This window comes from Pogoniulus pusillus, chromosome 10 (assembly GCF_015220805.1).
Source record: "Pogoniulus pusillus isolate bPogPus1 chromosome 10, bPogPus1.pri, whole genome shotgun sequence".
Classification (NCBI taxonomy): domain Eukaryota; kingdom Metazoa; phylum Chordata; class Aves; order Piciformes; family Lybiidae; genus Pogoniulus; species Pogoniulus pusillus.
Genome location: NC_087273.1, coordinates 7,246,149 through 7,273,838, shown reverse-complemented (window position 1 = coordinate 7,273,838; position 27,690 = coordinate 7,246,149). Strand labels below are relative to the sequence as shown.

The window sequence follows — 27,690 nt, the reverse complement described above, 5'->3', positions numbered from 1 at the left end:
TTTGGAATCAATCATGGATGTTTTGTTCTCTGTGCTTGTGAGTTTTGATGTCCTGGGTGGAGCATGAGACAGTTCAGGTCATTTCAGTTAGGTTTTTTTCAATTGAAGTATTTAATGAATTTTGTGGAGATAAGAGCAACTGTTGCATTGTTGTCTTGGAGAGAGGTGGTTTGGTGCTATGGTCCTGTGACGTGGCAAATGGTGTAGAATCACAGAGTTGTTCTGGTTGGAAGAGCCCTCTAAGATCATCCACTCCAACCATCAGCCCAGCACCACCATGGCCACCAAACCATGGCCCCAAGTGCCATGGCCACACCTTTCATAGAATCAAGCAGGTTGGAAGAGACCTCCAAGCTCAGCCAGGCCAACCTAGCACCCAGCCCTGGCCAAGCAACCAGACCATGGCACTAAGTGCCTCAGCCAGGCTTGGCTTCAACACCTCCAGGGATGGCAACTCCACCACCTCCCTGGGCAGCCCATTCCAATGCCAATCACTCTCTCTGCCAACAACTTCCTCATCACATCCAGACTAGACCTACCCTGCCACAACTTGAGACTGTGTCCCCTTGTTCTGTTGCTGCTTGCCTGGCAGAAGAGCCCAACCCCATCTGGCTACAGCCTCCCTTCAGGTAGCTGTAGACAGCAATGAGGTCTGATTCCTTGAACACCTCCAGGGATGGGGACTCCACCACCTCCCTGGGCAGCCTCTTCCACTCCCTGATCACTCTTTCAGCAAAGCAATTTTCCCTCATCTCCAACCTAAGCCTCCCCTGGCACAATTTCAGGCTGTGTCCTCTGCTCCTATCACCTGGAGACTAAGGAGAAGAGCCCAAGTCCACCTCACTGCAGCCTCCTCTCAGGGAGTTGTGGACACTCTCCAACTGTAGGCATCTTGTGCACGTTGCTGGCATGCTGCAGTTGGTGGCTTGTGCTGGGCAGGCAGAAGCAGATGCCCACACACCATGCTCTGGATGGTGTTACGTGAGCAGAGGAGCTGGCCTGGCCGTGGGCAGTGTCTGCAGGCAGAGCCTCTATTAATAGAGCAGAGCAGCAGCTGCTTGCTGCTGTTACGTGAGTGCTGGCTCTGGGGATTACATGGGAAGGTGTCCTGAGGTGTCAGAAGAGCTCCTCTGTGGGATGGGTGTGGTGGCAGGAGAGATGGGACTGTAGAAACTCTGTACTGGGAGGGTGCTGGAGCACTGCAGCAGGTGGCCAGGGAGGTGATGGAGGCCCCATCCCTGCAGACGTTCAAGGTCAGGCTTGATGGGACCCTGAGCAACCTCATTTAGTTGGAGGTGTCCCTGCTGACTGCAGGAGACCTGGACAAGATGACCTTTGAGGGTCCCTTCCCATCCAGTGCAGTCTGTGATTCTGTGCTCAATGAGAAACTTAACTGTGGGAGAATTGTGGTGCCATGGTCTAGCCTTGAGCTCTGTGGTAAAGGGTTGGACTTGATGGTCTGTGAGGTCTCTTCCAACCTTGGTGATACTGTGATACTGTGTGCTTTTAGGGTCACATTTCCCTGGGAATAGCTTGGCAAGCATGACTTGGGCTCCTCTTACTGCCACAGAACCATGGAATGGGCTGGGTTGGAAGAGACCTCCAACATCATCCATTTCCAACCCCCTGCCATGGGCAGGGACACCTCCCACCAGCCCAGGTTGCTCAAGGCCTCATCCAACCTGGCCTTGAACACCTCCAGGGAGGGAGCAGTCACAGCCTATCTGGGCAACCTGTGCCAGTGTCTCCTCACCCTCAGTGTCAAGAATTTCTTCCTCATCTGTTCAACATCTTTATTGATGATCTGCAGCAGGGGATCGAGTCCAGCATCAGTAAGTGTGCAGGTGACTCCAAGCTAGGAGCAGCTGTGGAGCTGTAGGAAGGTAGGAGAGCTCTGCAGAGGGACCTGGCCAGACTGGATGGGTGGGCAGAGGCCAATGGGATGAGATTGAACAAGGCCAAGTGCAGGGTTCTGTACTTTGGCCACAACAACCCCAAACAGCACTACAAGCTGGGGACAGAGTGGCTGAGAACAGCCAGGCAGAGAGGGCCCTGGAGGTGCTGATAGATAGTAGCTGGAGATGAGGCAGCAGAGTGCCCAGGTGGGCAGGGAAGCCAATGGCATCCTGGGCTGGCTCAGGAGCAGTGTGGCCAGCAGGACAAGGGAGGTTCTTCTGCCCCTGTTCTCAGCACTGCTCAGGCCACCCCTTGAGTGCTGTGTCCAGTTCTGGGCTCCTCAATTCAAGAGAGATGTTGAGGTGCTGGAAGGTGTCCAGAGAAGGGCAACAAAGCTGGTGAGGGGCCTGGAGCACAGCCCTGTGAGGAGAGGCTGAGGGAGCTGGGGGTGTGCAGCCTGCAGAAGAGGAGGCTCAGGGCAGAGCTCATTGCTGTCTACAGCTACCTGAAGGGAGGCTGTAGCCAGGTGGGGTTGGGCTCTTCTGCCAGGCAAGCAGCACCAGAAGAAGGGGACACAGCCTCAAGTTGTGCCAGGGGAGGTCTAGGCTGGATGTGATGAGGAAGTTGTTGTCAGAGAGAGTGATTGGCATTGGAATGGGCTGCCCAGGGAGGTGGTGGAGTTGCTGTGCCTGGAGGTCTTCAAGAAAAGCCTGGCTGAGGCACTTAGTGCCATGGTCTGGTTGACTGGATAGGGCTAGGTGCTAGGTTGACCTGGCTGAGCTTGGAGGTCTCTTCCCACCTGGCTGATTCTGTGATTCTATCTCCAATCTCAATCCACCCAGATGAGGATTTTTCCCCAGCACTTCGCTGACTCCTCTTAGAGCTGCATTGTGCTTGTGGGAAGTTGGATGTTGGGAAGGGCCTGGTTGGATGGTTCAGCATGTCTTGGGCCATCATGTTGTCCTCTTCAGAGCCATGGCAGATGTAATCTGTTGTTAATCTCCCCCCACACACCAAGCCCAACCCTGTGACTCCCTAGAGGAGCCGAAGCCTTTTGTTGGGTTCGGTTTGCAGCCTTATTATAGACAAATTAAGGGAGGTGAGTGACAGGACTCTGAGGAGAGAGGAGAAGAAAATGAGCAATTAACATCTCTGGGGTATTACTGATGGCTTTTATGATTAGCTGGATTTTAAGGTCTTAGCTGGAAAAATAACTCCTAATCCCTTATTAAAGATAAAAGGCAAGGCATTAAAAAGGAGAAGGTTGTTTGCAGCCCTGAGAAGCACTGCAAATATGTCTTGGCTCCAGCAGCAAGCTAACCTTGAAAGCCTCTAATTCCACCTTCCTCAGCTTAGTTCTTCTCCTCAGCAAGGGAATTTCTTGAGTTTCCCATGTGCTGGGAGGTGGTGGAGTGGGACACGAGACAAAGCCACCCTTGTCGTGCCTGTGGACCCAGCACTGCCACCTCAGCTTCCCACAGCACAGCCCTGGGTGGCTTCTGCAGGGAGGTTTGGAGCTTCAGCTTTCTGCTGGGAGAACACCTGCAGGAGGCTCCCATTGCACTTCCCTGCCTTTCTGCCTTCACAGCAGCCTCCTGGTGGATGCCTAACTGGTTTCATGGCCATCTGACTGCTTTTGTGACCATCTGACTGGTTTTGTGTCCCTCGAGCTGATTTCACAGCCAGCTAACTGGCTTCAGGGCCACCTAACTGGTTTTGAAGCCATCTAACTGGTTTTGTGTCCATTGAGCTGGTCTCGTGGCTGTGTGACTGGTTTTGTGGCAAGCTAACTGGTTTTGCAGCCAGTTAACTGGTTTTGTGTCCCCCTGGCTGATTTCAGAGCCATCTGCCTGGTTTTGTGTCCCTCTGGCTGATTCCAGAGCCATCTGCCTGGTTTTGTGTCCCTCTGGCTGATTTCAGAGCCATCTGCCTGGTTTTGTGTCCCTCTGGCTGATTTCAGAGCCAGTTAACTGGTTTTGTGTCCCTCTGGCTGATTTCACATCCATCTGCCTGGTTTTGTGTCCCTCTGGCTGATTTCACAGCCATCTGCCTGGTTTTGTGTCCCTCTGGCTGATTTCAGAGCCATCTGCCTGGTTTTGTGTCCCTCTGGCTGATTTCACATCCATCTGCCTGGTTTTGTGTCCCTCTGGCTGATTTCACATCCATCTGCCTGGTTTTGTGTCCCTCTGGCTGATTTCACATCCATCTGCCTGGTTTTGTGTCCCTCTGGCTGATTTCACAGCCATCTGCCTGGTTTTGTGTCCCTGTGGCTGATTTCACATCCATCTGCCTGGTTTTGTGTCCCTCTGCCTGATTTCAGAGCCATCTGCCTGGTTTTGTGTCCCTGTGGCTGATTTCACATCCATCTGCCTGGTTTTGTGTCCCTGTGGCTGATTTCACATCCATCTGCCTGGTTTTGTGTCCCTGTGGCTGATTTCACATCCATCTGCCTGGTTTTGTGTCCCTCTGGCTGATTTCACATCCATCTGCCTGGTTTTGTGTCCCTCTGGCTGATTTCAGAGCCATCTGCCTGGTTTTGTGTCCCTCTGGCTGATTTCAGAGCCATCTGCCTGGTTTTGTGTCCCTCTGGCTGATTTCACATCCATCTGCCTGGTTTTGTGTCCCTCTGGCTGATTTCACAGCCATCTGCCTGGTTTTGTGTCCCTCTGGCTGATTTCACAGCCATCTGCCTGGTTTTGTGTCCCTCTGGCTGATTTCACAGCCATCTGCCTGGTTTTGTGTCCCTGTGGCTGATATCACATCCATCTGCCTGGTTTTGTGTCCCTCTGGCTGATTTCACATCCATCTGCCTGGTTTTGTGTCCCTGTGGCTGATTTCACATCCATCTGCCTGGTTTTGTGTCCCTCTGGCTGATTTCAGAGCCATCTGCCTGGTTTTGTGTCCCTGTGGCTGATTTCACATCCATCTGCCTGGTTTTGTGTCCCTCTGGCTGATTTCAGAGCCATCTGCCTGGTTTTGTGTCCCTCTGGCTGATTTCAGAGCCATCTGCCTGGTTTTGTGTCCCTCTGGCTGATTTCACATCCATCTGCCTGGTTTTGTGTCCCTCTGGCTGATTTCACAGCCATCTGCCTGGTTTTGTGTCCCTCTGGCTGATTTCACATCCATCTGCCTGGTTTTGTGTCCCTCTGGCTGATTTCACATCCATCTGCCTGGTTTTGTGTCCCTCTGGCTGATTTCAGAGCCATCTGCCTGGTTTTGTGTCCCTCTGGCTGATTTCACAGCCATCTGCCTGGTTTTGTGTCCCTCTGGCTGATTTCACATCCATCTGCCTGGTTTTGTGTCCCTCTGGCTGATTTCACATCCATCTGCCTGGTTTTGTGTCCCTCTGGCTGATTTCACAGCCATCTGCCTGGTTTTGTGTCCCTCTGGCTGATTTCATATCCATCTGCCTGGTTTTGTGTCCCTCTGGCTGATTTCAGAGCCATCTGCCTGGTTTTGTGTCCCTGTGGCTGATTTCACATCCATCTGCCTGGTTTTGTGTCCCTCTGGCTGATTTCACATCCATCTGCCTGGTTTTGTGTCCCCCTGGCTGATTTCAGAGCCATCTGCCTGGTTTTGTGTCCCTGTGGCTGATTTCACATCCATCTGCCTGGTTTTGTGTCCCTCTGGCTGATTTCACATCCATCTGCCTGGTTTTGTGTCCCTCTGGCTGATTTCACATCCATCTGCCTGGTTTTGTGTCCCCCTGGCTGATTTCAGAGCCATCTGCCTGGTTTTGTGTCATTCTGGCTGATTTCAGAGCCAGTTAACTGGTCTGGTGGCCATCCAACTGCTTTGGTAGTCATATAAGTGCTTTGGTGGCCATCTGATTGGTTAGACAAACATCCAGCTGCTTTGGTGGCCATCTGACTGGTTTGGTAGCCATTCAGCTGCTTTGGTGGCCATCTAAAAGTGACTTGGTGGCCATCTGACTGGTTTGGTGGCCATCTGATTGGTTTGACAGGCACCCAACTGCTTTGGTAGTCATATAACTGCTTTGGTGGCCATCTAAGTGGCTTGGTGGCCATCTGACTGCTTTGACAGCCATCCAACTGCTTTGGTGGCCATCTAAAAGTGGCTTGGTGGGCATCCAACTGCTTTGGTAGTCATATAACTGCTTTGGTGGCCATCTGATTGGTTAGACAAACATCCAGCTGCTTTGGTGGCCATCTGACTGGTTTGGTAGCCATTCAGCTGCTTTAGTGGCCATCTAAAAGTGACTTGGTGGCTGTCTGACTGGTTTGGTGGCCATCTGATTGGTTTGACAGGCACCCAACTGCTTTGGTAGTCATATAACTGCTTTGGTGGCCATCTACATGGCTTGGTGGCCATTTGACTGGTTTGGTGGCCTTCCAACTGCTTTGGTAGTCATATAACTTCTTTGGTGGTCACCTAAGTGGCTTGGTGGGCATCCAACTGCTTTGGTAGTCATATAACTGCTTTGGTGGCCATCTGACTGGTTAGACAGCCATCCAGCTGCTTTGGTGGCCATCTAAGTGGCTTGGTGGCCATCTGACTGCTTTGAGAGCCATCCAACTGCTTTGGTGGCCATCTAAAAGTGGCTTGGTGGCCATCCAACTGCTTTGGCAGTCATATAACTGCTTTGGTGGCCATCTGATTGGTTAGACAGCCATCCAGCTGCTTTGGTGGCCATCTAAGTGGCTTGGTGGCCATCTGACTGCTTTGAGAGCCATCCAACTGCTTTGGTGGCCATCTAAGTGGCTTGGTGGCCATCCAACTGCTTTGGTAGTCATATAACTGCTTTGGTGTCCACCTAAGTGGCTTGGTGGCCATCCAACTGTTTTGGTAGTCATATAACTGCTTTGGTGGCCATCTGGTTGGTTTGACAGCCATCCAACTGCTTTGATGGCCATCTAAAAGTGGCTTGGTGACCATCTGACTGGTTTGGTGGCCATCCAACTGCTTTGGTAGTCATATAACTACTTTGGTGGCTATCTGATTGGTTTGACAGCCATCTAACTGCTTCAATGGCCATCTAAAAGTGGCTTGGTGACCATCTGACTGGTTTGGTGGCCATCCAACTGCTTTGGTGGCCACCTAAGTGGCTTGGTGGCCATCTGACTTGTTTTATGGCCACTGTCAGGAATTTCTCCCTAAGCTGCAGTCCAAGGCTCCCTTTCAACACAGGTGGTTGTTGCCACAAGATGAGATGGAGTTGCTTGGCTTTGGCCATCCAGGGGTGACTCAGGCTGGCAGCTCCTGAGGTCCTATCCAGAGCAAGGTGTGGAGCATTTTGTACCCCACGAAACCAAAGCAAAGAAGAATCAATCCAGGGAATGACCACAAGCTGGTCCCCAACTGACTGACCACAGGATGCTACCTACCACAGCAGCACCAGATCAATCCTTTTGGCTGCTTTCCCTTCCTCCCTAGGCTGTTTGGAGGTCTTCCCCCCACTGTCCCTCCCCAGGCACAAGGTTATCCTCCCTGTCTTCTCCAAAACCAGTGACTCTGAGCTGCCACAGCCTGTTGGGACCCACGCAGGGCTGCTTGCAGTTCAAAACAAAACCATTAGCAGGGTTCTCAGAACCTTCAGCAGAGCTTTTGGGTTGGTGGTTTGTTTTTTTCCCCCCCTCCCCTTCCTTTCTTTCTTGTAAGCTCCTAAATGCAACTTTAGCAATTATTGGTTTCTGTAATTGCCTGACATTTAATGTTTACAGCAAGGTTTTACAACTCCTTTTACATGGAGTTCACTAAATGCTTTAGGGTTAATTGGTCTTTTGTCGTGCATTAAGTAGCTTGTTAATTATTAGCCAGCTTGGGAGGAAAGAACCAAGCAGGAGGTCAGCTGGAGGATGGCTTGGACCCAGCAGAATGGCCTTGTGTAATTAGCACAAGGCAGAGGGGGGGTGTGTGGATTTTTGTGTCAGCATTGACCTTCCAAAGGGCCAACCCCCCTGGTTAGCCCCAGAGCAGGCAGGTCCTAGGTCTATGGTTTGTGGTGGTGAGGCCACAGCTCCAGTACTGGGGTTGGGTTTGGGCTCACTCATTTCAAGAGGAGCATTGGACTCAACGCAGGTCAGGCCACAGCTTGAGTGCTGTGTCCAGTTCTGGGCTCCTCAACTCAAGAGAGATGTTGAGGTGCTGGAAGGTGTCCAGAGAAGGACAATGAAGCTGGTGGGGGGCCTGGAGCACAGCCCTGTGAGGAGAGGCTGAGGGAGCTGGGGGTGTGCAGCCTGCAGAAGAGGAGGCTCAGGGCAGAGCTCATTGCTGTCTGCAGCTGCCTGAAGGGAGGCTGTAGCCAGGTGGGGTTGGGCTCTTCTGCCAGGCAAGCAGCACCAGAAGAAGGGGACACAGTGTGAAGTTGTGGCAGGGCAGGTCTAGGCTGGATGTTAGGAGGAAGTTGTTGTCAGAGAGAGTGACTGGCATTGGAATGGGCTGCCCAGGGAGGTGGTGGAGTTGCTGTCCCTGGAGGTGTTGAAGCCAAGCCTGGCTGAGGCACTTAGTGCCATGGTCTGGTTGGTTGGCCAGGGCTGGGTGCTAGGTTGGCCTGGCTGAGCTTGGAGGTCTCTTCCCACCTGCTTGATTCTATGACTGGGGGGCTGCAATGTGTCAAGAGAAGGGTTTGGAGAACAGGGCTGGTGAGAAGCAGCTGAGGGAACTGGGGTGGTTTAGTGTGGAAGAGGCTGAGGGGAGAGCTCATTGCTCTCTGCAGCTCCCTGAAAGGAGGCTGCAGTGGGGTGAGGTGAGGATTGATCTCTTCTCCCTAGTCTCAGGTGATGGAATGAGATGAAATGACCTGAAATTGTGCCAAGGGAGGCTTAGGCCAGAGGTGAGGAAAAACTTCTTTGCTGCAAGAGTGGTCAGGGATTGGCAGAGGCTGCCCAGGGAGGTGGTGGAGTGCCCATGCCTGGAGGGGTTCAATAAATGTGTGACCATGGCACCTGGGGGCATGGTTTGGTGGCTGTGGTGGTGCTTGGTCAGTGGTTGGACTTGGATGATCTTGGAGGGCTTATCCAACCCAAACAATTCCATGATTCTCTGGTGCTGTGTCCAAGCTGCCTCTGACAAAGCTTCATTGTCTTTCCACCCACCTCTAGCAAAGTTTCACACGGGGAAGCAAAACCTTTAATCCTCTTAATTGGCTCACTCTGAGGTGGTCCACTTCACCCACTGCTTCTCAGAGCTCCTGCTGCTGATGTTCCTACATAATTCATTGTCCTCCTACTCCTCCTCTGCTTATTGGATTGAATCTTCCTTCTTGTTTCATCTTTTCTAGTTTGGCTTTGACCTGGGCTTGTGTTCTCCATTCACCCAGGCTTCTGCTGGACTAAAATCTTCCTAAATGCTTTCTTGAAGTGGGATTTGCCTTTTTATTCTGGGGTGGGGTATTTTTTTGGGGTGCTTCCTTAGTGTTTCAGAGCCTCTTTGTTGCTTCAGGAAAAGCATATCTCTGTGTGGCTCACTTTGCAGTCTCCAAACACATCTCTAGATACCAAAACTCTCCTATTTCAGGGGTAAAAAAGGAGTTAGGTTTATTTGAAGCTGCTTTCTTCCTTCCTCAGGTTTGGCAGTGGCCTTCTCTTGTGTGTTTTGATCTCAACCACAGTCCAGTCACTCACTGAAAGCTGGCCCATGCCTGGTTTTCCTGGGTACATACACTGGATAATGACCCATTCTTCTTCTTCTTCTTCCACTCCCTTTCACTTGTGCAGAGCTGGTTGGAGGCCTTGCCCAAAAGAGGAATTATTTTAATACTTCTGATTGCCTGATTGAGTTACAGAAATGTGCTTAAAGCAGTAAAACCTCCTTCCAGGCTAGGTGAGTCCTTGGCAAATCAGAGAATCCCAGAGTGGGCTGGGTTGGAAGGGACCTCCAAAGCTCATCCAGTCCAACCCCCTGCACTCAGCAGGGACAGTCTCCACTAGAGCAGGTTGCTCACAGCCTTCTCCAGCCTCACCTTGAGTATCTGCAGAAATGAAGCCTCTGCTACCTCCCTGGGCAACCTGTTGCTGTGTTCCAGCACCTTCATGGTGCAGAACTCGTTCCTCACATCCAATCTAAGTCTGCTCTGCTTTCATTCCAAACCATTGCCCTCATCCTGTCCCTGCAGGCCTTTGGAAACCTTTGTAACCATGGAAGCTGTCACCCTTGCTCCAGACAGTTTTCCTTCTGCTACTTCAGAGTTGGATGGGGATAGCTCCTTCCTCTTCTGTGTGGTACACACCAAGGTCAGCCACGGAATGTAGTCTGGTGAGAGGTGTCCCTGCCCGTGGCAGGGAGGTTGGAACAAGATGATCTTGGGGGTCCCTTCCAAGCCAAACCATTCTGTGGTTCTATGCATGTGGCCAGTGGCCTTGCCTCAGGAAGGGTTTACACTTCACTGTGGCTGGGCTAAGCTCTTTCCCCACTTTCCAGTCTCACCGTGTTGGCAATTGGCTCATCTTGTTTGGTTACCTTCATCTTCTTTACCTGCTGTTTGATGAACTTCACCACCTACCTCTTCACCCTCTTATCTCTCTCTAGTTTGGCTTCTTGGTCACTTGGAGAACCTGTTGAAGGGCTTTTCACCTTTTACTCTTTAACTTCTCTTTTGGTGCTCATCCTTTTTCTTCTTTTATTGCTTTCCTTCCCCAGAGAGGTTGTGGATATCCTCTGCCTGGAGGTGTTCAAGGCCAGCTTGGATGAGGCCTTGAGCACCCTGGGCTAGTGGAAGGTGTCCATGCCTATGGTAGTGAGATTGGAACTGGATGAATTTTGGAGTCTTTTCCAACCCAAACCATCCTCTGATTCTATGAACGTGACCTTGCCCCAGAAAGGGTTTACACTGCTAGCCTGGAGTCACTTCTCATCATAGAATCAGCCAGGCTGGAAGAGACCTCCAAGCTCATCCAGACCAACCTAGCACCCAGCCCTGGCCAAGCAACCAGACCATGGCACTAAGTGCCTCAGCCAGGCTTGCCTTCAACACCTCCAGGGACTCCAACTCCACCACCTCCCTGGGCAGCCCATTCCAATGCCAATCACTGCCAACAACTTCCTCCTAACATCCAGCCTATACTTCCCCCAGCACAACTTGAGACTGTGTCCCCTTGTTCTATTGGTGCTTGCCTGGGAGAAGAGCCCAACCCCACCTGGCTACAGCCTCCCTTCAGGTAGCTGTAGACAGCAATGAGCTCTTCCCTGAGCCTCCTCTTCTGCAGGCTGCACACCCCCAGCTCCCTCAGCCTCTCCTCATAGAGTTTGTGTTCCAGGCCCCTCACCAGCTTTGTTGCCCTTCTCTGGACATGCTCCAGCACCTCAACATCTCTCTTGAATTGAGGGGCCCAAAATGGGACACAGGGTACAAACTTCATTTCTCTCCCTTTCCCCCTCATTTCTTTCTGCTGTTGGCACCTGCTGTGTGCTGCCTTGCCAGCTGACTTCCTTTCTTCTCACTAACAAGCCACCAGCTGCCATTTGGGAGTTGAAATCAAGTGGCTCAAAGTGTGTTCCTTTGTGCACCTCTGGCCAGCAGCTTGATCTAACTCCACAACCTTCCAAGCTGACTGAGTGATACCCAACAGCTGAATTTCTCTTCTTGGAGGGTTGGGTTTGCAGGTCTTGGTCTGTTTGGAGTCTGCTTCAGAGTGGTTGGAACACACCTGGAGGCAAAGCTCTGGGTGCAGACTTTGTCTATGAAGCAGCCTGTTTGTTCTTTTCAGCAGGGGTGACCTCATTGCTGTCTACAGCTACCTAAAGGGAGGCTGTAGCCAGGTGGGGTTGGGCTCTTCTGCCAGGCAACCAGCAAGAGAAGAAGGGGACACAGTGTGAAGTTGTGGCAGGGCAGGTCTAGGCTGGATGTGAGGAGGAAGTTGTTGTCAGAGAGAGTGATTGGCATTGGAATGGGCTGCCCAGGGAGGTGGTGGAGTCACTGTCCCTGGGGGTGTTGAAGCAAAGCCTGGCTGAGGCACTTAGTGCCATGGTCTGGTTGATTGGCCAGGGCTGGGTGCTAGGTTGGACTGGATGAGCTTGGAGGTCTCTTCCAGCCTGTTTGATTCTATGATTCTATGTTCTGGGGAGGTTTGGTGCCAGGGTAGAAGGTGTGTGTGTGGGGTGTGGGTGTGAGTTTGTGCAGCTAAGAGTGAAAAGGGGATGAGTTTGTGCAGCTAAGAGTGAAAAGGGGGTGAGTTTGTGAAGCTAAGAGTGAAAAGGGGGTGAGTTTGAAGCTAAGAGTGAAAAGGGGATGAGTTTGTGCAGCTAAGAGTGAAAAGGGGGTGAGTTTGTGCAGCTAAGAGTGAAAAGGGGGTGACTTTGTGCAGCTGAGAGTGAAAAGGGGGTGAGTTTGTGCAGCTAAGAGTGAAAAGGGGGTGAGTTTGTGCAGCTAAGAGTGAAAAGGGAGTGAGTTTGTGCAGCTAAGAGTGAAAAGGGGGTGAGTTTGTGCAGCTAAGAGTGAAAAGGGGGTGAGTTTGTGCAGCTAAGAGTGAAAAGGGGGTGAGTTTGTGAAGCTAAGAGTGAAAAGGGGGTGAGTTTGTGCAGCTAAGAGTGAAAAGGGAGTGAGTTTGTGCAGCTAAGAGTGAAAAGGGAGTGAGTTTGTGAAGCTAAGAGTGAAAAGGGGGTGAGTTTGTGCAGCTAAGAGTGAAAAGGGGGTGAGTTTGTGCAGCTAAGAGTGAAAAGGGGGTGAGTTTGTGCAGCTAAGAGTGAAAAGGGGGTGAGTTTGTGCAGCTAAGAGTGAAAAGGGAGTGAGTTTGTGCAGCTAAGAGTGAAAAGGGGGTGAGTTTGTGAAGCTAAGAGTGAAAAGGGGGTGAGTTTGTGAAGCTAAGAGTGAAAAGGGGGTGAGTTTGTGAAGCTAAGAGTGAAAAGGGGGTGAGTTTGTGAAGCTAAGAGTGAAAAGGGGGTGAGTTTGTGAAGCTAAGAGTGAAAAGGGGGTGAGTTTGTGAAGCTAAGAGTGAAAAGGGGGTGAGTTTGTGAAGCTAAGGGTGAAAAGGGGGTGAGTTTGTGAAGCTAAGAGTGAAAAGGGGGTGAGTTTGTGCAGCTAAGAGTGAAAAGGGGGGGAGTTTGTGCAGCTAAGAGTGAAAAGGGGGTGAGTTTGTGCAGCTAAGAGTGAAAAGGGGGTGAGTTTGTGCAGCTAAGAGTGAAAAGGGGGTGAGTTTGTGAAGCTAAGAGTGAAAAGGGGGTGAGTTTGAAGCTAAGAGTGAAAAGGGGGTGAGTTTGTGCAGCTAAGAGTGAAAAGGGGGTGAGTTTGTGAAGCTGAGAGTGAAAAGGGGGTGAGTTTGTGAAGCTAAGAGTGAAAAGGGGATGAGTTTGTGAAGCTAAGAGTGAAAAGGGGGTGAGTTTGTGCAGCTAAGAGTGAAAAGGGGGTGAGTTTGTGAAGCTAAGAGTGAAAAGGGGGTGAGTTTGTGCAGCTAAGAGTGAAAAGGGTGTGAGTTTGTGCAGCTAAGAGTGAAAAGGGGGTGAGTTTGTGCAGCTAAGAGTGAAAAGGGGGTGAGTTTGTGCAGCTAAGAGTGAAAAGGGGGTGAGTTTGTGCAGCTAAGAGTGAAAAGGGAGTGAGTTTGTGAAGCTAAGAGTGAAAAGGGGGTGAGTTTGTGAAGCTAAGAGTGAAAAGGGGGTGAGTTTGTGCAGCTAAGAGTGAAAAGGGGGTGAGTTTGTGAAGCTAAGAGTGAAAAGGGGGTGAGTTTGTGCAGCTAAGAGTGAAAAGGGGGTGAGTTTGTGCAGCTAAGAGTGAAAAGGGGGTGAGTTTGTGCAGCTAAGAGTGATGAAGGGGGTGAGTTTGTGCAGCTAAGAGTGAAAAGGGGGTGAGTTTGTGCAGCTAAGAGTGAAAAGGGGGTGAGTTTGAAGCGAAGAGTGAAAAGGAGGCAGAAGTTTGACCTCCACTCGCTGTTGCAAGGGGAAACCAGTGGACAGCAAGGACTGCAGAAGTGTCCCCAGGCCTTTGAGCCCAAGTTGAATCAGGAGTTTCTTTCTGGGAAGCCAGCTGGAAGAAGTGTGTGCTGCTGGCAGCTGGGAGCTGCTCCCAGCCTGAAGTTAACGGTGGTTAATTTCCAAAGGCAGGACCGAGACTGGGTTTTGTGCCCCTATCTCAATAGGGTCTTTCTGCTCCTGCAGTGCCGTGGCAGGAGCCCTTTTCTGAGTTGTTGTGACTCAGGGAGGAAAAAGAAAACTGCCCTCAGAAGGGTGATTTATGCAGCAAAGGCTTCGCTTTGCCACGCTGCTGACAGGCGCTGAGAGTTCCGTCAGGAAGACCCAGGGATGCCAAGAGAGGGGAGTGCTGAGGACAGGCTTTTATCAGGGCTCAAAAGAGGGGATCAATGCTGTCCCCCAGAGCGTGGGGCTGGAGAGATGGGTCTGCAGCAAAGGCAGGAGGAAAAGCAGCAGCCCAGAGGCGAAGCTGAGCGGTTTTGTAAGCTCTCTGTCGGGCCAAAGCCTGCTGCTCTCTCCCTCAATGGCAGCTTTGTCTGAGCTCCCAGGCTGACCTTGCAGCTTTCCAGATAAGTGGCTGTTAACCTTTCAGAGCCAAAAGAGCCTTTGCCACTGAATTGAGCTGTTCAGAAGGTGAGGGAGGAAAAACAAGAGAAGCTGGGCTGTTCCAAAGCATCCCAAAGGAGCCTGGTGCCTTACTGCCGCTGATATCCAAGGTGAGGTGGCCATGGATGCTCGTCCTGTGTGCAAGGCTGCACTGGATAGGGCTGCTGGGTGATAGGTTGGGCTGGTGGTAGGTCAAGGAGAGCTGTGGGCCTCCTTGGGGAAAAGCCCCTAATGCTTTCATGTTCTGTGCTGTGCTTTGTCTTCACAACCACTTACAGAAGATGATCTATAGCAGGACCGCTTGAATGGGCTGCCCAGGGAGGTGGTGGAGGCACCATCACTGGAGGTGTTCAAGAAGAGCCTGGATGAGGCACTTGGTGCCATGGTCTACTTGACTGGATAGGGCTGGGGGATAGGTTGGACTGGATGATCTTGAAGGTCTCTTCTAACTTGGTTGATTCTATTCTATGATTCTATGATTCAAGGCAGTGAAGTGTTTCCCCATATCTCTCTCTTCACCTCTGCTTCTGGTGGCTGGGGAGACCCTCTGGCATCTTACTCCTGCATGATGTTTGAAGCAGAGGCCAGAGGAGGCCACAAAGGTGATCTAAGGGCTGCAGCACCTCTGCCATGAGGACAGGCTGAGGGTGTTCATCCTGGAGAGGTGAATATCTTGGAGGTCTCTTCCAACCTGGTTGATTCTATGAAATAAGACTGCAGGAGGACCTTAGAGCTACCTGCCAGTAGCTGAAGGGATCCTGCAGGAAGCCTGCAGAGGGACTTTTCACGATGGTGTCAGTGGCAGGACAAGGGGATGGTTTGAAGCTGAGAGAGAGCAGAGTTAGGCTGCATCTGAGGAAGAAGATCTTCAGCGTGAGGCTGGTGAGGCTCTGGAACAGGCTGCCCAGGGAGACTGTGGCTGTCTCCTGGCTGGAGGTGTTCAAGAGCAGGTTGGATGAAGCCTTGAGCAGCCAAGTCTAGTTGGGAGATGTCTCAGCCCATAGCAGGGGAGGTTGGAGTAGAAGATCTGAGGCCCCTTCCAGCCTGAGCCACTCTTCTGAAACCAGCAGCAGCAGCAGCACCCTCTCAGAGCCTGAATTCAGCTCTTGTAGACCAGTTGGGCTCCTGCAGCGAGCGGGAGGAACAACAAGGCACTCCTCTCCCCCTGCCTGCAGTGCACAGAGGTATTTGGCACCCAGAAACCAGAGCAAGCAGAATGAAAAGAGCTGAAAGCAGAAAGTGTTGGATGCCAGAGACATTCAGTCCTCCTTGAAACGCTGCCTGGCAACAGAGGTGGGCTCCGTGTCAGCCGGAGTCTGGGGCTGCGAGCAGGCGCCACAGGGCACTTGGCACACCCCAGGGAGGATGTTGGAGGGGTGGAACAGGTCCAGAGAAGGACCTGGTTAAGGGTCTGGAGAGCTGGGGAAGGGTCTGGAGAACAGGGCTGGGGAGGAGCAGCTGAGGGGTGTTTAGTGTGGAGGAGAGGAGGCTGAGGGGAGAGCTCAGTGCTCTCTACAGCTGCCTGAAAGGAGGCTGCAGTGAGGCAGGCATTGGGCTCTTTCTAGTCTCAGGTGATAGGAGGAGAGGAACTGGCCTGAAATTGCACCAGGGGAGGCTTAGGTTGGAGATGAGGGAAAAAATTCTTTGCTGCCAGAGTGGTCAGGGTTTGGAAGAGGCTGCCCAGGGAGGTGGTGGCTTCCCCATGCCTGGAGGTGTTCGAGGAATGTACGGCCACTTAGAGCCATGGTTTGATGGTCATGGTGGCGTTGAGTTGATGTTTGGACTGGCTGATCTGAGGGGGCTTTTCCCATCTCCATGACTGTAATTCTGTGTGACTGTAGGATTCTATGAAGCTGCAGGAATAGAACTCAAAAATCCCCACTCCTCTGCTTGGCTTCCATCCCCTCTGGGTCATCTCTGTGCTGTCAAGTCCTCACCGAAAGAAGCCTTCTAGAAGTGCTGAAGTGGTCAGAGCTGATGTGGAGATTGATTGAAGGGGACAAATAGACAATGATGAAACCCTGCTTTGTGAGAAGAGCTTAATAGGCAGAAAATGGTCTCCTGCAGCCCCAGGGCTGGTTTGAAAGCACAGAGAGGGAAGGGAAGTTTCTTCTTGTCACGACACCAAAGCTTAAATTCAGAAAAAAGAGCCCAGAATTTTTCTAGCTGTGTCCTTAAAAATGTCACTGTGGCCCCACCACTACCTCAAAGTGAGGGAGCAGAAGTAAAGTAGAACAGAGAGGTTGGGTGGGAGGGTTTGTGGCTGATGGAAGGAAGTGACAGTATTTATTGATGGTGGGCAGCACATCAGAGCAGCTTTAAAGTTGCCTTGGAGGGAGCTGTGTTGGTGCTGGGGAAGAGCAGGAGTTCTGAAAGGGGACTACAAGAAGACTGGGGAGGGACTATTTACAAGGCCTAAGTGGCAGAAGGGAGATCTAAACTGGATGTTAAGAAGTTCTTTCCAGTGAGGGTGGTGAGACTATGGTGTGACAGGTTGCCCAGGAAGGTTTTGGCTACTCCCTCCCTGGAGGTGTTCAAGGCTGTGGGCAGCCTGATCTGGGGTAGGGTGTCCCTGGGCATGGCAAGGGGGGTTGGAACTGACTGATCCTTAGAATCATAATCATGAGTTCTGTGTCCAGTTCTGGGCTCCTCAGTTCAAGAGAGATGTTGAGGTGCTGGAAGGTGTCCAGAGAAGGGCAATGAAGCTGGTGAGGGGCCTGGAGCAGAGCCCTGTGAGGAGAGGCTGAGGGAGCTGGGGGTGTGCAGCCTGCAGAAGAGGAGGCTCAGGGCAGAGCTCATTGCTGGCTGCAGCTACCTGCAGGGAGGCTGTAGCCAGGTGGGGTTGGGCTCTGCTGCCAGGCAAGCAGCAACAGAAGAAGGGGACACAGTGTGAAGTTGTGGCAGGGGAGGTCTAGGCTGGATGTTAGGAGGAAGTTGTTGTCAGAGAGAGTGATTGGCATTGGAATGGGCTGCCCAGGGAGGTGGTGGAGTGGCTGTGGCTGGAGGTGTTGAAGCAAAGCCTGGCTGAGGCACTTAGTGCCATGGTCTGGTTGGTTGGCCAGGGCTGGGTGCTAGGTTGGCCTGGCTGAGCTTGGAGATCTCTTCCCACCTGGTTGATTCTATGATTCTATCCTGCAGGAGTGTTGGACTGGATGTTCTCCAGAGGTCTCTCCCAGCTGCTGCCATTCTCTGATTCTAGGGGCTGTGTGCCATGCTCTCATGGGAGCAGTGCTCCAGCAGCACTGGCCAAGCATTGCTGGTGAGCTGGGAGGTTGCCTTTGCCTGGGCCCAGAGCACAGGATATGCTGGGGGTTGGAAGGGACCTCTGGAGATCTTTGAGATGTTCATGGAGCAGAGAAGAGGTCCCAGCTGATGACTTTTAGTGACTCTTTGTTTTAGGTGTGACTCTGTTTGGGTTAGTCCTTCAAGGAAGCTGCTAAAACTGTGAGCCATCAAAGCCTTCCCTGCTTGCTTTCAGATGGAGCTGTTAAGTCTCATCTCACCTTATCCCAATCAGATCTTCCTCTGCTCTTGTTTCAGAAGCTTTCCTCAGCAGTTTCTGCCAGGCTGAGGAACTGAACCAAGCCAGGTTGGTGCAGAGCAGGAATCTCCCTGTGAAATCAGGGCAGTGGTGAGCTGTGGTCTAATCACCCACCTGTAATCAGCACTGGTCCAGCTTACTGCTGCTTCTGATGACATCCCTGTTGTGAAAGGGGATCACGGGGAGATAGTGAGTGGCCACAGTCTGCCCTGCAGCTGGAAGCTGGATGAAGGGAGAATCACAACTCCCCTGAGCTGCAGTGGATGTTTTCAGAACCATAGAACTGTTGAGGTGGGAAGAGACCTTTGAGATTAGCAAGTCCAACCACTCACCCAGAGCTCACAACCCCAGCACTGCTGCTAAGCCACTGCCACTGAGCCACATCCCTCAGGACCACATCCACACCTCTGACACCCCTCCAGGGCTGGGGACTCCAGCACCAACCTGGGCAGCCCATTCCAACCACTCACCCAGAGCTCACAACCCCAGCACTGCTGCTAAGCCACTGCCACTGAGCCACATCCCTCAGCACCACATCCACACCTCTGACACCCTTCCAGGGCTGGGGACTCCAGCACCTCCCTGGGCAGCCCATTCCAACCACACACTCAGGGCTCACAACCTCAGCACTGCTGCTAAGCTACTGCCACTGAGCCACATCCCTCAGCACCACATCCACACCTCTGACACCCCTCCAGGGCTGGGGACTCCAGCACCTCCCTGGGCAGCCTGTTCCACTGCCTGAGAACCCTTGCTGGGAAGAAACTGGTCCTAATATCCAACACAACTTGAGACTATTTCCTCTTGTTCTGTTACTTGTACATGAGAAGAGCCCAACCCCCACCTCACTGCAGCCTCCTTTCAAAGAGCTGTAGAGAGCAATGAGGTCTCCCCTCAGCTTCCTCTTCTCCAGGCTATATGATTATAAGGTCTTGTTCTGATACTAATTAATTGAGTTGATGGCCAGAGGGCTGGAGTACCTCTCCTATGGGACAAGCTGAGGGAGTTGAGGTTGTTCAGCCTGAAGAAGAGAAGGATGTAGAGAGACCTCAGAGCTGCATTTCAGTACCCGAAGGGGACCTACAGGAAGGCTGCAGAGAGGCTGTTCAGAAGTGCCTGTGGGTAATAGGGTGAGAGGCAATGGTTTGAAACTGGAGCAGAAGAGATTTAGGTTGGACATCAGGAGCAAGTTGTGCACAGCAAGAGTGGGGAAGTACTGAAACAGGCTGCTCTGGGATGTGGTTGAGACTCCACCCTTGGAGACACTTGAGATCAGGCTTGATGTGGTCCTGGACAGCCTGATCTAGTTGGAGGTGTCCCTGCTGCCTGCAGGGGGGTTGGCCAAGGTGACCTTTGAGGGTCCCTTCCAACCCAGTGTCATCTGTGAATCTGTTTGGGTTAACTTTGGAGATGAAGTCAGCTAAACCAGAGGGAAAAGGGCTTGAAAGCTGCAGTCCAAGTGTCTGTGCGGGTCCTGCACTTGACCAGCTCACTCTGACCAAGTTTTGGCTGAGTGTGGGCACCCCAAGAAATGAATGGGAGGGAGATCCTGTCCTGCCTGAGTTTGGGAAGCATGACTGGCATATTGCTTCCCTGCCTGGCTAGGGCTAGCAGGGGCTTTGAGAAGGATTTACCCCAGGCCTCTTGTAGCTGCCCATGCTCTCCCAAGAACTTTGTGTTAGGTATCCTTGCCTGGGTGAAGCAGTTGACTGGAGGGGCAAGTCCCAAGAGCCACAGAATCAGTCAGGGTTGAAAGAGGCCACAAGGATCAGCCAGTTCCAACCCCCCTGCCATGGGCAGGGTCACCCTGCCCTAGATCAGGCTGGCCACAGCCTCAGCCAGCCTGGCCTTAAGCACCTCCAGAGACAGGTCCTCAACCAGCTCCCTGGGCAACCCACTCCAGGCTCTCAGCACTCTCATGGTGAAGAGTCTTTAGAAGTATCACTGGTAGCAGCAAGTTGAGAAGCCAGGAGGCAAGCTGTGCTGGTGGCTGGAGAAGGGAGTGCTGTGCATCAGCACCGATGAGTCCCCTCCGTCCCAGGGCAGCAGTGTCCACCCTGACAGTGAGGGTGGGGAGACACTGGCACAGGTTGCCCAGGTAGGCTGTGGCCCTCCCCCTCCCTTGAGGTGTCCAAGGCCAGGTTGAATGAGGCCTTGAGCAAGCTGGGCTAGTGGGAGGTGTCCCTGCCCATGGCAGGGGGTTGGAACTAGATGATGTTGAAGGTCCTTTCCAACTCAACACATTCCATGAATCTACCCATTTCCCACTCAGGACAAGCAAGGAGGCACTTGGCACTGTGCAGGGGGTGCCTTTAGGATACTCACTGATGCCACCACCCCCCTGGCATTCCCTTGCATGGGATGGCAGCAGCTCTGCCAGCACTGAGGTGGGCAGGGCCGGTCCCACCAGAGCCAGCCAGAGCAGGAGCTGGGCTGACGTCAGGCTGGCCATGTGAGGTGGTTGTGCCAGGACCTGTCTCTTGGCTGTTTCTCAGCTCCCTGAGATTTGTCTCTGCTGATGGAGATTGATTTTTGCCTTTGAGAACCCGAGGGGATGAGTTGTGCTCCTAATTGGCCTGAGCTGAACTAGGGCAAACTGCTGATGGTCTCCTCTTCTGCAAGGGATGGCTTTTGTAAGCTGCCTCTTGTGGCTGGACACAAGGATGGGAAAGGGAAGGGGAGGAGTTCAGAGGTGTCACTTGAAGAATCCCAGACTGATTTGGGTGAGAAGGGACCTTCAGAGCTCCTCTAGTACAACCCCTTGCAGACAGCAATGGCATCTGCAACTAGAGCAGATAACCCCAGATAACCTTGCTTGGAATGGTTCCAGGGATGAGGCATGCACCAGCCCTCTGAGCAGCTTGGGCCCAGGGTCTCACCAGCCTCAGTGCCAAACATTTCTTCCTTCTTTCTAGTCCAAATCTCCCTCTTTGAGTTCCAACCATCACCTTTTGTCCTGTCACAACAGGCTCTGCTCAAAAGTCTGTCCCCAGCTTTCTGATCAGCTCCTTTAAGCACCAAAAGGCCACCAGAAGGTCTCCCTAGGCTGAGCAACTCTCTCAGCCTGGCCTCACGGCAGAGATCTTTCAGCCTTCACTTTGTGGCCTCCTCTAGACTACTCTAACATGCATGGCATGGCCATAACTCTGTTGTGATGTTGCAGTGGAGCAATTTGCCACCTACAGTTGACACCTCAATTCCTCTCCCATTTGGGAGAAGATAGGGTCCTAGTCATGAGGATTTGTGTTTTCCTAGGTTCATGGAATGGTTTGGGTTGGAAGGGACCTTCCAGATCACCCAGTTCCAACTGCCTGCCCTGGGCAGGGACACCTCCCACTAGCCCAGGTTGCTCAGGGTCTCATCCAGCCTGGCCTTGGACACCTTCAAGAAAGGGGCATCTGCAGCCTTGCTGGGCAAGGTGCTACATGTGGCTGCTGATCATCAGGTTGCTCCTCGGGCGAGGCAGCAAAGCAAACTATTTCAAAGCCTTCAGAGCAGCAGCAGCAGCAGCAGCTCCTGATGTTGGTGGTGCTGGTTCCAGCAGCTCCTAAACTGGCTGGCTGAGGTAGAAGCGAAGGTGATGGTCACGGCTGGGGCAGGCTGTGGGGGTTGGTGCTCAAAGGTCAGGCAGAGGGAGGAGGTCTGCAGAGTTCACTCCCCAGGCTAATTGCTCTGCAGGGCTGAAGGCTGATCCTGAGCTGTCCACCACTGAGCACACAGTGTTCAGTCCAGAGATTAAGATGAAAATATGTTCTCCTTGCTCAGGAGAGGACATAAACAGCCCAGCAACGGCCCATTAACCTACAGCACCGCCGTAAAGAGCATGTGGCCAGGCCAGCCACAGGAGACCTGTGACCCAGCATGGGCTTTAATTGGGTTTTGAACCTTATCAGCTGGCCTAAGTGCAGCTAATAGCTAATTAGCAGAAAAAAAAACCCCCACAACCAACCCACCCAAACACCAACCCAACAAAAAAAAACCCCAAACCTAGAGAAAGAAGAGAAGACAGCAAAGGGGATGTCTTGTGAGACCACCCCCTGCAGCACTGCAGCCTCTTCTGCAGCACAAGAAAGGCATGGAGCAGTTGGAGTGGGTGCAGAGGAGGCCACCAAGATGGTCAGAGGGCTGGAGAACCTTCCCTATGGGGACAGGTTGGGAAAGATGGGGCTGGAGAACCTTCCCTATGGGGACAGGTTGGGAAAGTTGGGGCTGGAGAACCTTCCCTATGGGGACAGGTTGGGAAAGTTGGGGCTGGAGAACCTTCCCTATGGGGACAGGTTGGGAAAGATGGGGCTGGAGAACCTTCCCTATGGGGACAGGTTGGGAAAGATGGGGCTGGAGAACCTTCCCTGTGGGGACAGGTTGGGAAAGATGGGGCTGGAGAACCTTCCCTATGGGGACAGGTTGGGAAAGTTGGGGCTGGAGAACCCTCCCTATGGGGATAGGTTGGGAAAGATGGGGCTGGAGAACCTTCCCTATGGGGACAGGTTGGGAAAGATGGGGCTGGAGAACCTTCCCTATGGGGACAGGTTGGGAAAGTTGGGGCTGTTGAGGCTTGGAGAGGAGAAGGCTTCAGGGAGACCTTAGAGCAGCCTGCCAGTACCTGAAGGGGCTACAGGAGAGCTGGGGAGGGACAAAAAGAGCTTGCAGTGGCAGGACAAAGGACAATGACTTTGAGCTGGAAGAGGAGAGATTGAGAGTGGAGAGGAGGAAGAAATTCTTGACAGCGAGGATGGGGAGACACTGGCACAGGTTGCCCAGGGAGGTTGTAGATGTCCCCTGCCTGGAGGTGTTCAAGGCCAGGTTGGGTGAGGCCTTAAATTATCTGGGCTAGTGGGAGGTGTACATGCCCATGGCAGGGGAGTTGCAACTGGATGGTCTTTCAGGTCCCTTCCAGCCCAACCCATTCTAGGAGTCTGTGTGTGATGCATGCTCAGGTTTGGTGGGAATGTTTCTGTGACACCTCTGACAATGCAACTCATTGAGTCAAATGTTGGGAGTGGTTGTGGAATTATCATTTTAGGAGATCAAGTATCAGGGTAACACCTCCAGTTAACAAACCCACTTCTAAATGACTGCAAAGGGATCATTCACCCTGCCTTCAAGCAGCTCCAGAAGCTCTGCACTCCCTTCTCTTCCAGGCTGCTCCATGCCCAAACTCCTTGCTGAGCTCCATGTTGCTTTTCAAAGTGATCTGCTGTAGATGAACAAACCCACTTCTAAATGACTGCCTTCAGCAGCTCCAGAAGCTCTGCACTCCCTTCTCTTCCAGGCTGCTCCATGCCCAAACTCCTTGCTGAGCTCCATGTTGCTTTTCAAAGTGATCTGCTGTAAATTTCTTGGGTTTCTCACTGTGATACACAAATTCTGATCAGGATAGGAAAGTCTCTTGAGAGTCATTAGTACAGGAGGGAAGCTGATGGAACACAGCTTCACAGAATGGTTTAGGTTGGAAGGGACCTTAAAGATAATCCAATTCCAACCTTCTGCTTTCCATTTCTTTTAAGCAACTGCAAAAGTGAATGCATGGATAGGGCTGGAGTGGATGATCTTGGCTGGATAGGTTGGACTGGATGCATAGATTGGATAGGTTGGACTGGTTGGATAGATTGGATAGGTTGGACTGGATGACCTTGGAGGTCCCTTCCAACCTGATTGATTCTGTGATTCCCTGCCAGCCAGAAATGGAGCTATGCCTCTTGGTGCTGTAGTGTGTTGGTTTTAGGTGAAGCTCCTGGCACCAGGGGCTGCTTGGGGCTGATCCTGTAGGACTGAGCTCCAGTGTTACAGTTTTAGACTGGGATACCCTTTGTTATTTCCACCAAGGCTCCTTTTAAATGTGTTTTAGGGGCAGGTTTTGAGTCCCAGCTTGCTTTTTATGACTGCCAGGACAGTGAGCTGTGTGCAGGTGTGTCTGGGAGCCGTGCTGCCAAGTGCCATCTGCTACATCCAAGGCAATGCACCTCACAGGCCCCCAAAATCAGATTTTCTCAGACAGATTTCTCAGTTGTCATTTGTTTTTCAGGTGTGTTTCTCATCAATGTATCTGAGGAAAAAGAGGACTTTTTGTGGGAACTGGCCCAGTGATGGCTCAGGAAGCTCCATATGAATGTTTCTCTAACTCAGTGTCTCTCAGCTCAGCAATGGTTTCCTCTCCTGTTAGCAGCACAGCAGAGAAAAGGTTTGGGTTGCTGCCTTGGTTGGGTTAGAGCTGTGTAGGCATGGTGGGGGAAGACACAGGTTGATGCACCTAGCAGGAGGGAGAGAAGTTGGGCTTTTGTGCTTCATTCTAAGGGCTCTGGCTGATTATCTTAATGAGGTTCCTCCTGTGATGGAAGGCAGTGCTGCTGGGGACTCGGTGACAAGAAGAAAGAGAAGCATGGAAATTGTCCCTGCTCCTGTGGAGGGGAGAGAAGCAAATCACTTTCCAGCCCATTTAGCAGGACATGCAGTTCTCAGAAGACCTCTTCTGAGGTTGCCTGCACTGCTGCTGGGTTGGTAAAGAATCACAGAGTGGTAAGGGTTGGATGGGACCTTGAAAGAGCAGCAAGTCCATTTCCCCTGCCAGAGCAGGGTCACCCAGGAACATATCCAGGTGGATTTGGAAGGTCTCCAAAGAAGGAGATTCCACAACCTCTCAGGGCTGCCCTCATCACCCTGACAGTGTGAAAAAGGGAAGCAATAGAGGAAGTATGAGGCAGAGGAAGTTTCATTGAAACATGAGGAGGAATTTTTTTCCTCTGTGAGGGTGACAGAGCACTGGAACAGGCTGCCCAGGGAGCTCGTGGAGTCTCCCTCTCTGGAGATACTCAAAGCCAGCCTGGATGCATTCCTGGGTGATCTGCTGTAGATGATCCTGCTCTGGCAGGGGAGTTGGATGGATGAGCTTTGGAGGTCCCTTCCAGCCCCTGGCATTCTGTGATGCTGTGACATGTGGCTCCTCCAGGAACATTTAAAGCCAAAGGACAGGTAGGTACTCAGGGTGCCAAACAGCCTCTACTCTTGATACCATCCTGGCAAGGTGCTTTGGGGCTTCCAGGTGCTTCTGTGGGGTGTTGTTCCTCACACCCACAGTACAGAGCTGGGTCTGGGATGTCCAGGCATTTGCAAGAGCTTTTATGATGGCAAATACACCTTCAGTGGAAAAGTACTCTGCTTTGTAGGATGAAATATCATCATTTGAGTAACTGCAGGACACAGAGCTCCTGGAACAAGTGCAGAGGAGGCCACAAAGATGATCCAAGGGCTGGAGCACCTCTGCTGTGAGGACAGGCTGAGGGAGCTGGGGGTGTTCAGCCTGGAGAGGAGGGAGACTCCAGGGAGACCTTAGAGCTACATTCCAATAGCTGAAAAGAGAGGATTTGCAAGAGGGTGTCTAGAGACAGGACAAGAGGAATGGTTTGAATCTGAGGGAGAGCAGAGCTGGACTGGATCTGAGGGAGAAGTTCTTCAGTGTAAGGATGATGAGACTCTGGTGTAGGCTGCCCAGGGAGGCTGTGGCTGCCTCCTCCCTGAGAGGGTGTTCAAGGGCAGGTTGGATGAGACCTTGAGCAGCCGAGTCTAGTTGAGAGGTATCTCTGCCTGTGGTGAGGAGGTTGGAATAGATGATCCCTGAGGTCTCTTCCAATCTGAACTGTTCTGAAATCATCATCATCATTGTAGCTGAGGAAGAGCTGAATTCTCATCAACCTTTGGAGTTACTGCAGAATAGCAAAAGCTATGAGAGTGTCTTTAAAAGAAGCAATGCAAGGAGAGGAAAGGGCACCTTTCTCCCTGCTTCCTTTGGGCACATCCCAGGTGGAGGGCTGTGTTTACCCTCCAGGATCAATAGTGATTGAACACAGTTTGCAACAGAGAGGCAGCTGATCCTGTGGAAGGGAAGGAGTTCCCAGCAGGACTGTCCAAAGTTCGTGGGCTGCCGTTCGCCTCTGAGGCCAATAAACACCCAGCAGCAAGGATGTCTGTCTGACAGTGTCACATCATCACACCTGATGTGGTCAGAAGAGAACCTAGACCCCAAGAAGTCCTCCAGCAAGGTGACCTTTGGAGTGCATAAGCTCCACTTGCCTCTGGGAGATGCCTTTTAGGTTTTTGGGATGGTGGCCAGTGATGGGCAGCTTAGGTTTTCGTTTCCAGTGGTGTTTCTCTTAACCAAGCAGGGGTTTCTGCTAAGGAACTTTGCTTGGGCCTTAATTTCCTTCACCTTAAATGAGTAAATGATCCTTGCTTGTGCCATAAACTTCCTTCACCTCACCTGGGCAGTCTTCTCCCACCTTGTTTTTTCTCAGTGCATTGATGCCTGACCAAATGGGTTGAGTCACGTTCTTCATGTATAGATGAGACAACCCTTCTGTTAAATATTCCTGGGAAGTATTCCTGGCAGGCCAATGGGAGCCCCAGCCTGCTTGGCAGGGAGGAGAAAACCAGCTATGGGATGCTTCTGACAGCAAACCCCCAAATAGTTTGGTTGGGACTGGTTTTATGTCATATAAAAAAGGGGGCGAAGGACCTGGGCTGAGCAGAGGACGGGAGGTCCTTGGGCAGGCAGCAGGGAGCAGCCTGGCTTGGAGCTCAGTAGGGCTATTTTTTGTTTGGGTGTTGTTTTACAAGGGCTGTAGTTCAGGACTGTAGGAAGAGTTCTCCTGAACTTTACTCCCAGCTTGAACTTTTGAGGAGTTAAGTGAGAGGCAAGAGAGAGGAGAGGAGAGAGAGAGACCGACCCTTGCTCACGCCCCTCCGCCGGCAGCGCCTAGGATGTCAGATGGAAAAGACAGCCAGGAGAAACAGCTGAATGGCTTTGGGGAGCAGGGAAAGGAGAAGACTCGCACCTCCCTGGTCATCTCCCAGGCTGTTAACCGCAGTATTTTCACCTCTGCAGTCTCCCCTGCTGCCGAGCGCATCCGCTTCATCCTGGGAGAGGAAGATGACAGCCCCGCGCCCCCGCAGCTCTTCACCGAGCTGGACGAGCTCCTGGCCATCGATGGGCAAGAGATGGAGTGGAAGGAGACTGCCAGGTGGGTTGGGTTGGCTCTGCTCTGGAAGGGAGGGGCAGCTGGACAGGACCCTCTGGGCAATTCGTAGATTTACAAGTTGGAAAAGACCCTCAAAGCTCATCCAGTTCCAGCCCCACTGCGGTCAGCAAGAGCATCTCCAGCTACAGCAGGCTGCCCTGGGCCACAGCAAGTGATAGACTCACAGATTTGGGTTGGAAGGGGTCTTAAAGCTCATCCAGTTCCAGCCCCACTGCAGTCAGCAAGAGCATCTCCAGCTAGAGCAGGCTGCCCTGGGCCACAGCAAGTGATAGACTCACAGATTTGGGTTGGAAGGGGTCTTAAAGCTCATCCAGTTCCAGCCCCACTGCAGTCAGCAAGAGCATCTCCAGCTAGAGCAGGCTGCCCAGGGCCACAGCAAGTGATAGACTCACAGGATGGGTTGGGTTGGAAGGGGTCTTAAAGCTCATCCAGTTCCAGCCCCACTGCAGTCAGCAAGAGCATCTCCAGCTAGAGCAGGCTGCCCAGGGCCAGAGCAAGTGATGGACTCACAGATTGGGTTGGAAGGGGTCTTAAAGCTCATCCAGTTCCAGCCCCACTGCAGTCAGCAAGAGCATCTCCAGCTAGAGTAGGCTGCCCAGGGCCACAGCAAGTGATAGACTCACAGATTGGGTTGGAAGGGGTCTTAAAGCTCATCCAGTTCCAGCCCCCCCTGTAGTCAGCAAGAGCATCTCCAGCTAGAGCAGGCTGCCCAGGGCCACAGCAAGTGATGGACTCACAGGATGGGTTGGGTTGGAA

General features: G+C 52.3%; 1 protein-coding gene across 3 annotated transcripts in view; it reads left to right on the top strand.

The window, feature by feature from the left end:
- Positions 1-27,690, top strand: part of SLC4A4 (solute carrier family 4 member 4) — a 227,964-nt gene that overhangs the window by 124,195 nt on the left and 76,079 nt on the right. For all 3 annotated transcript variants that reach the window (XM_064149691.1, XM_064149690.1, XM_064149689.1), the window contains exon 5: positions 26,781-26,916. In XM_064149691.1, the coding sequence (XP_064005761.1) occupies positions 26,781-26,916 (136 nt within the window). The remainder of the gene's footprint in view (positions 1-26,780; positions 26,917-27,690) is intronic.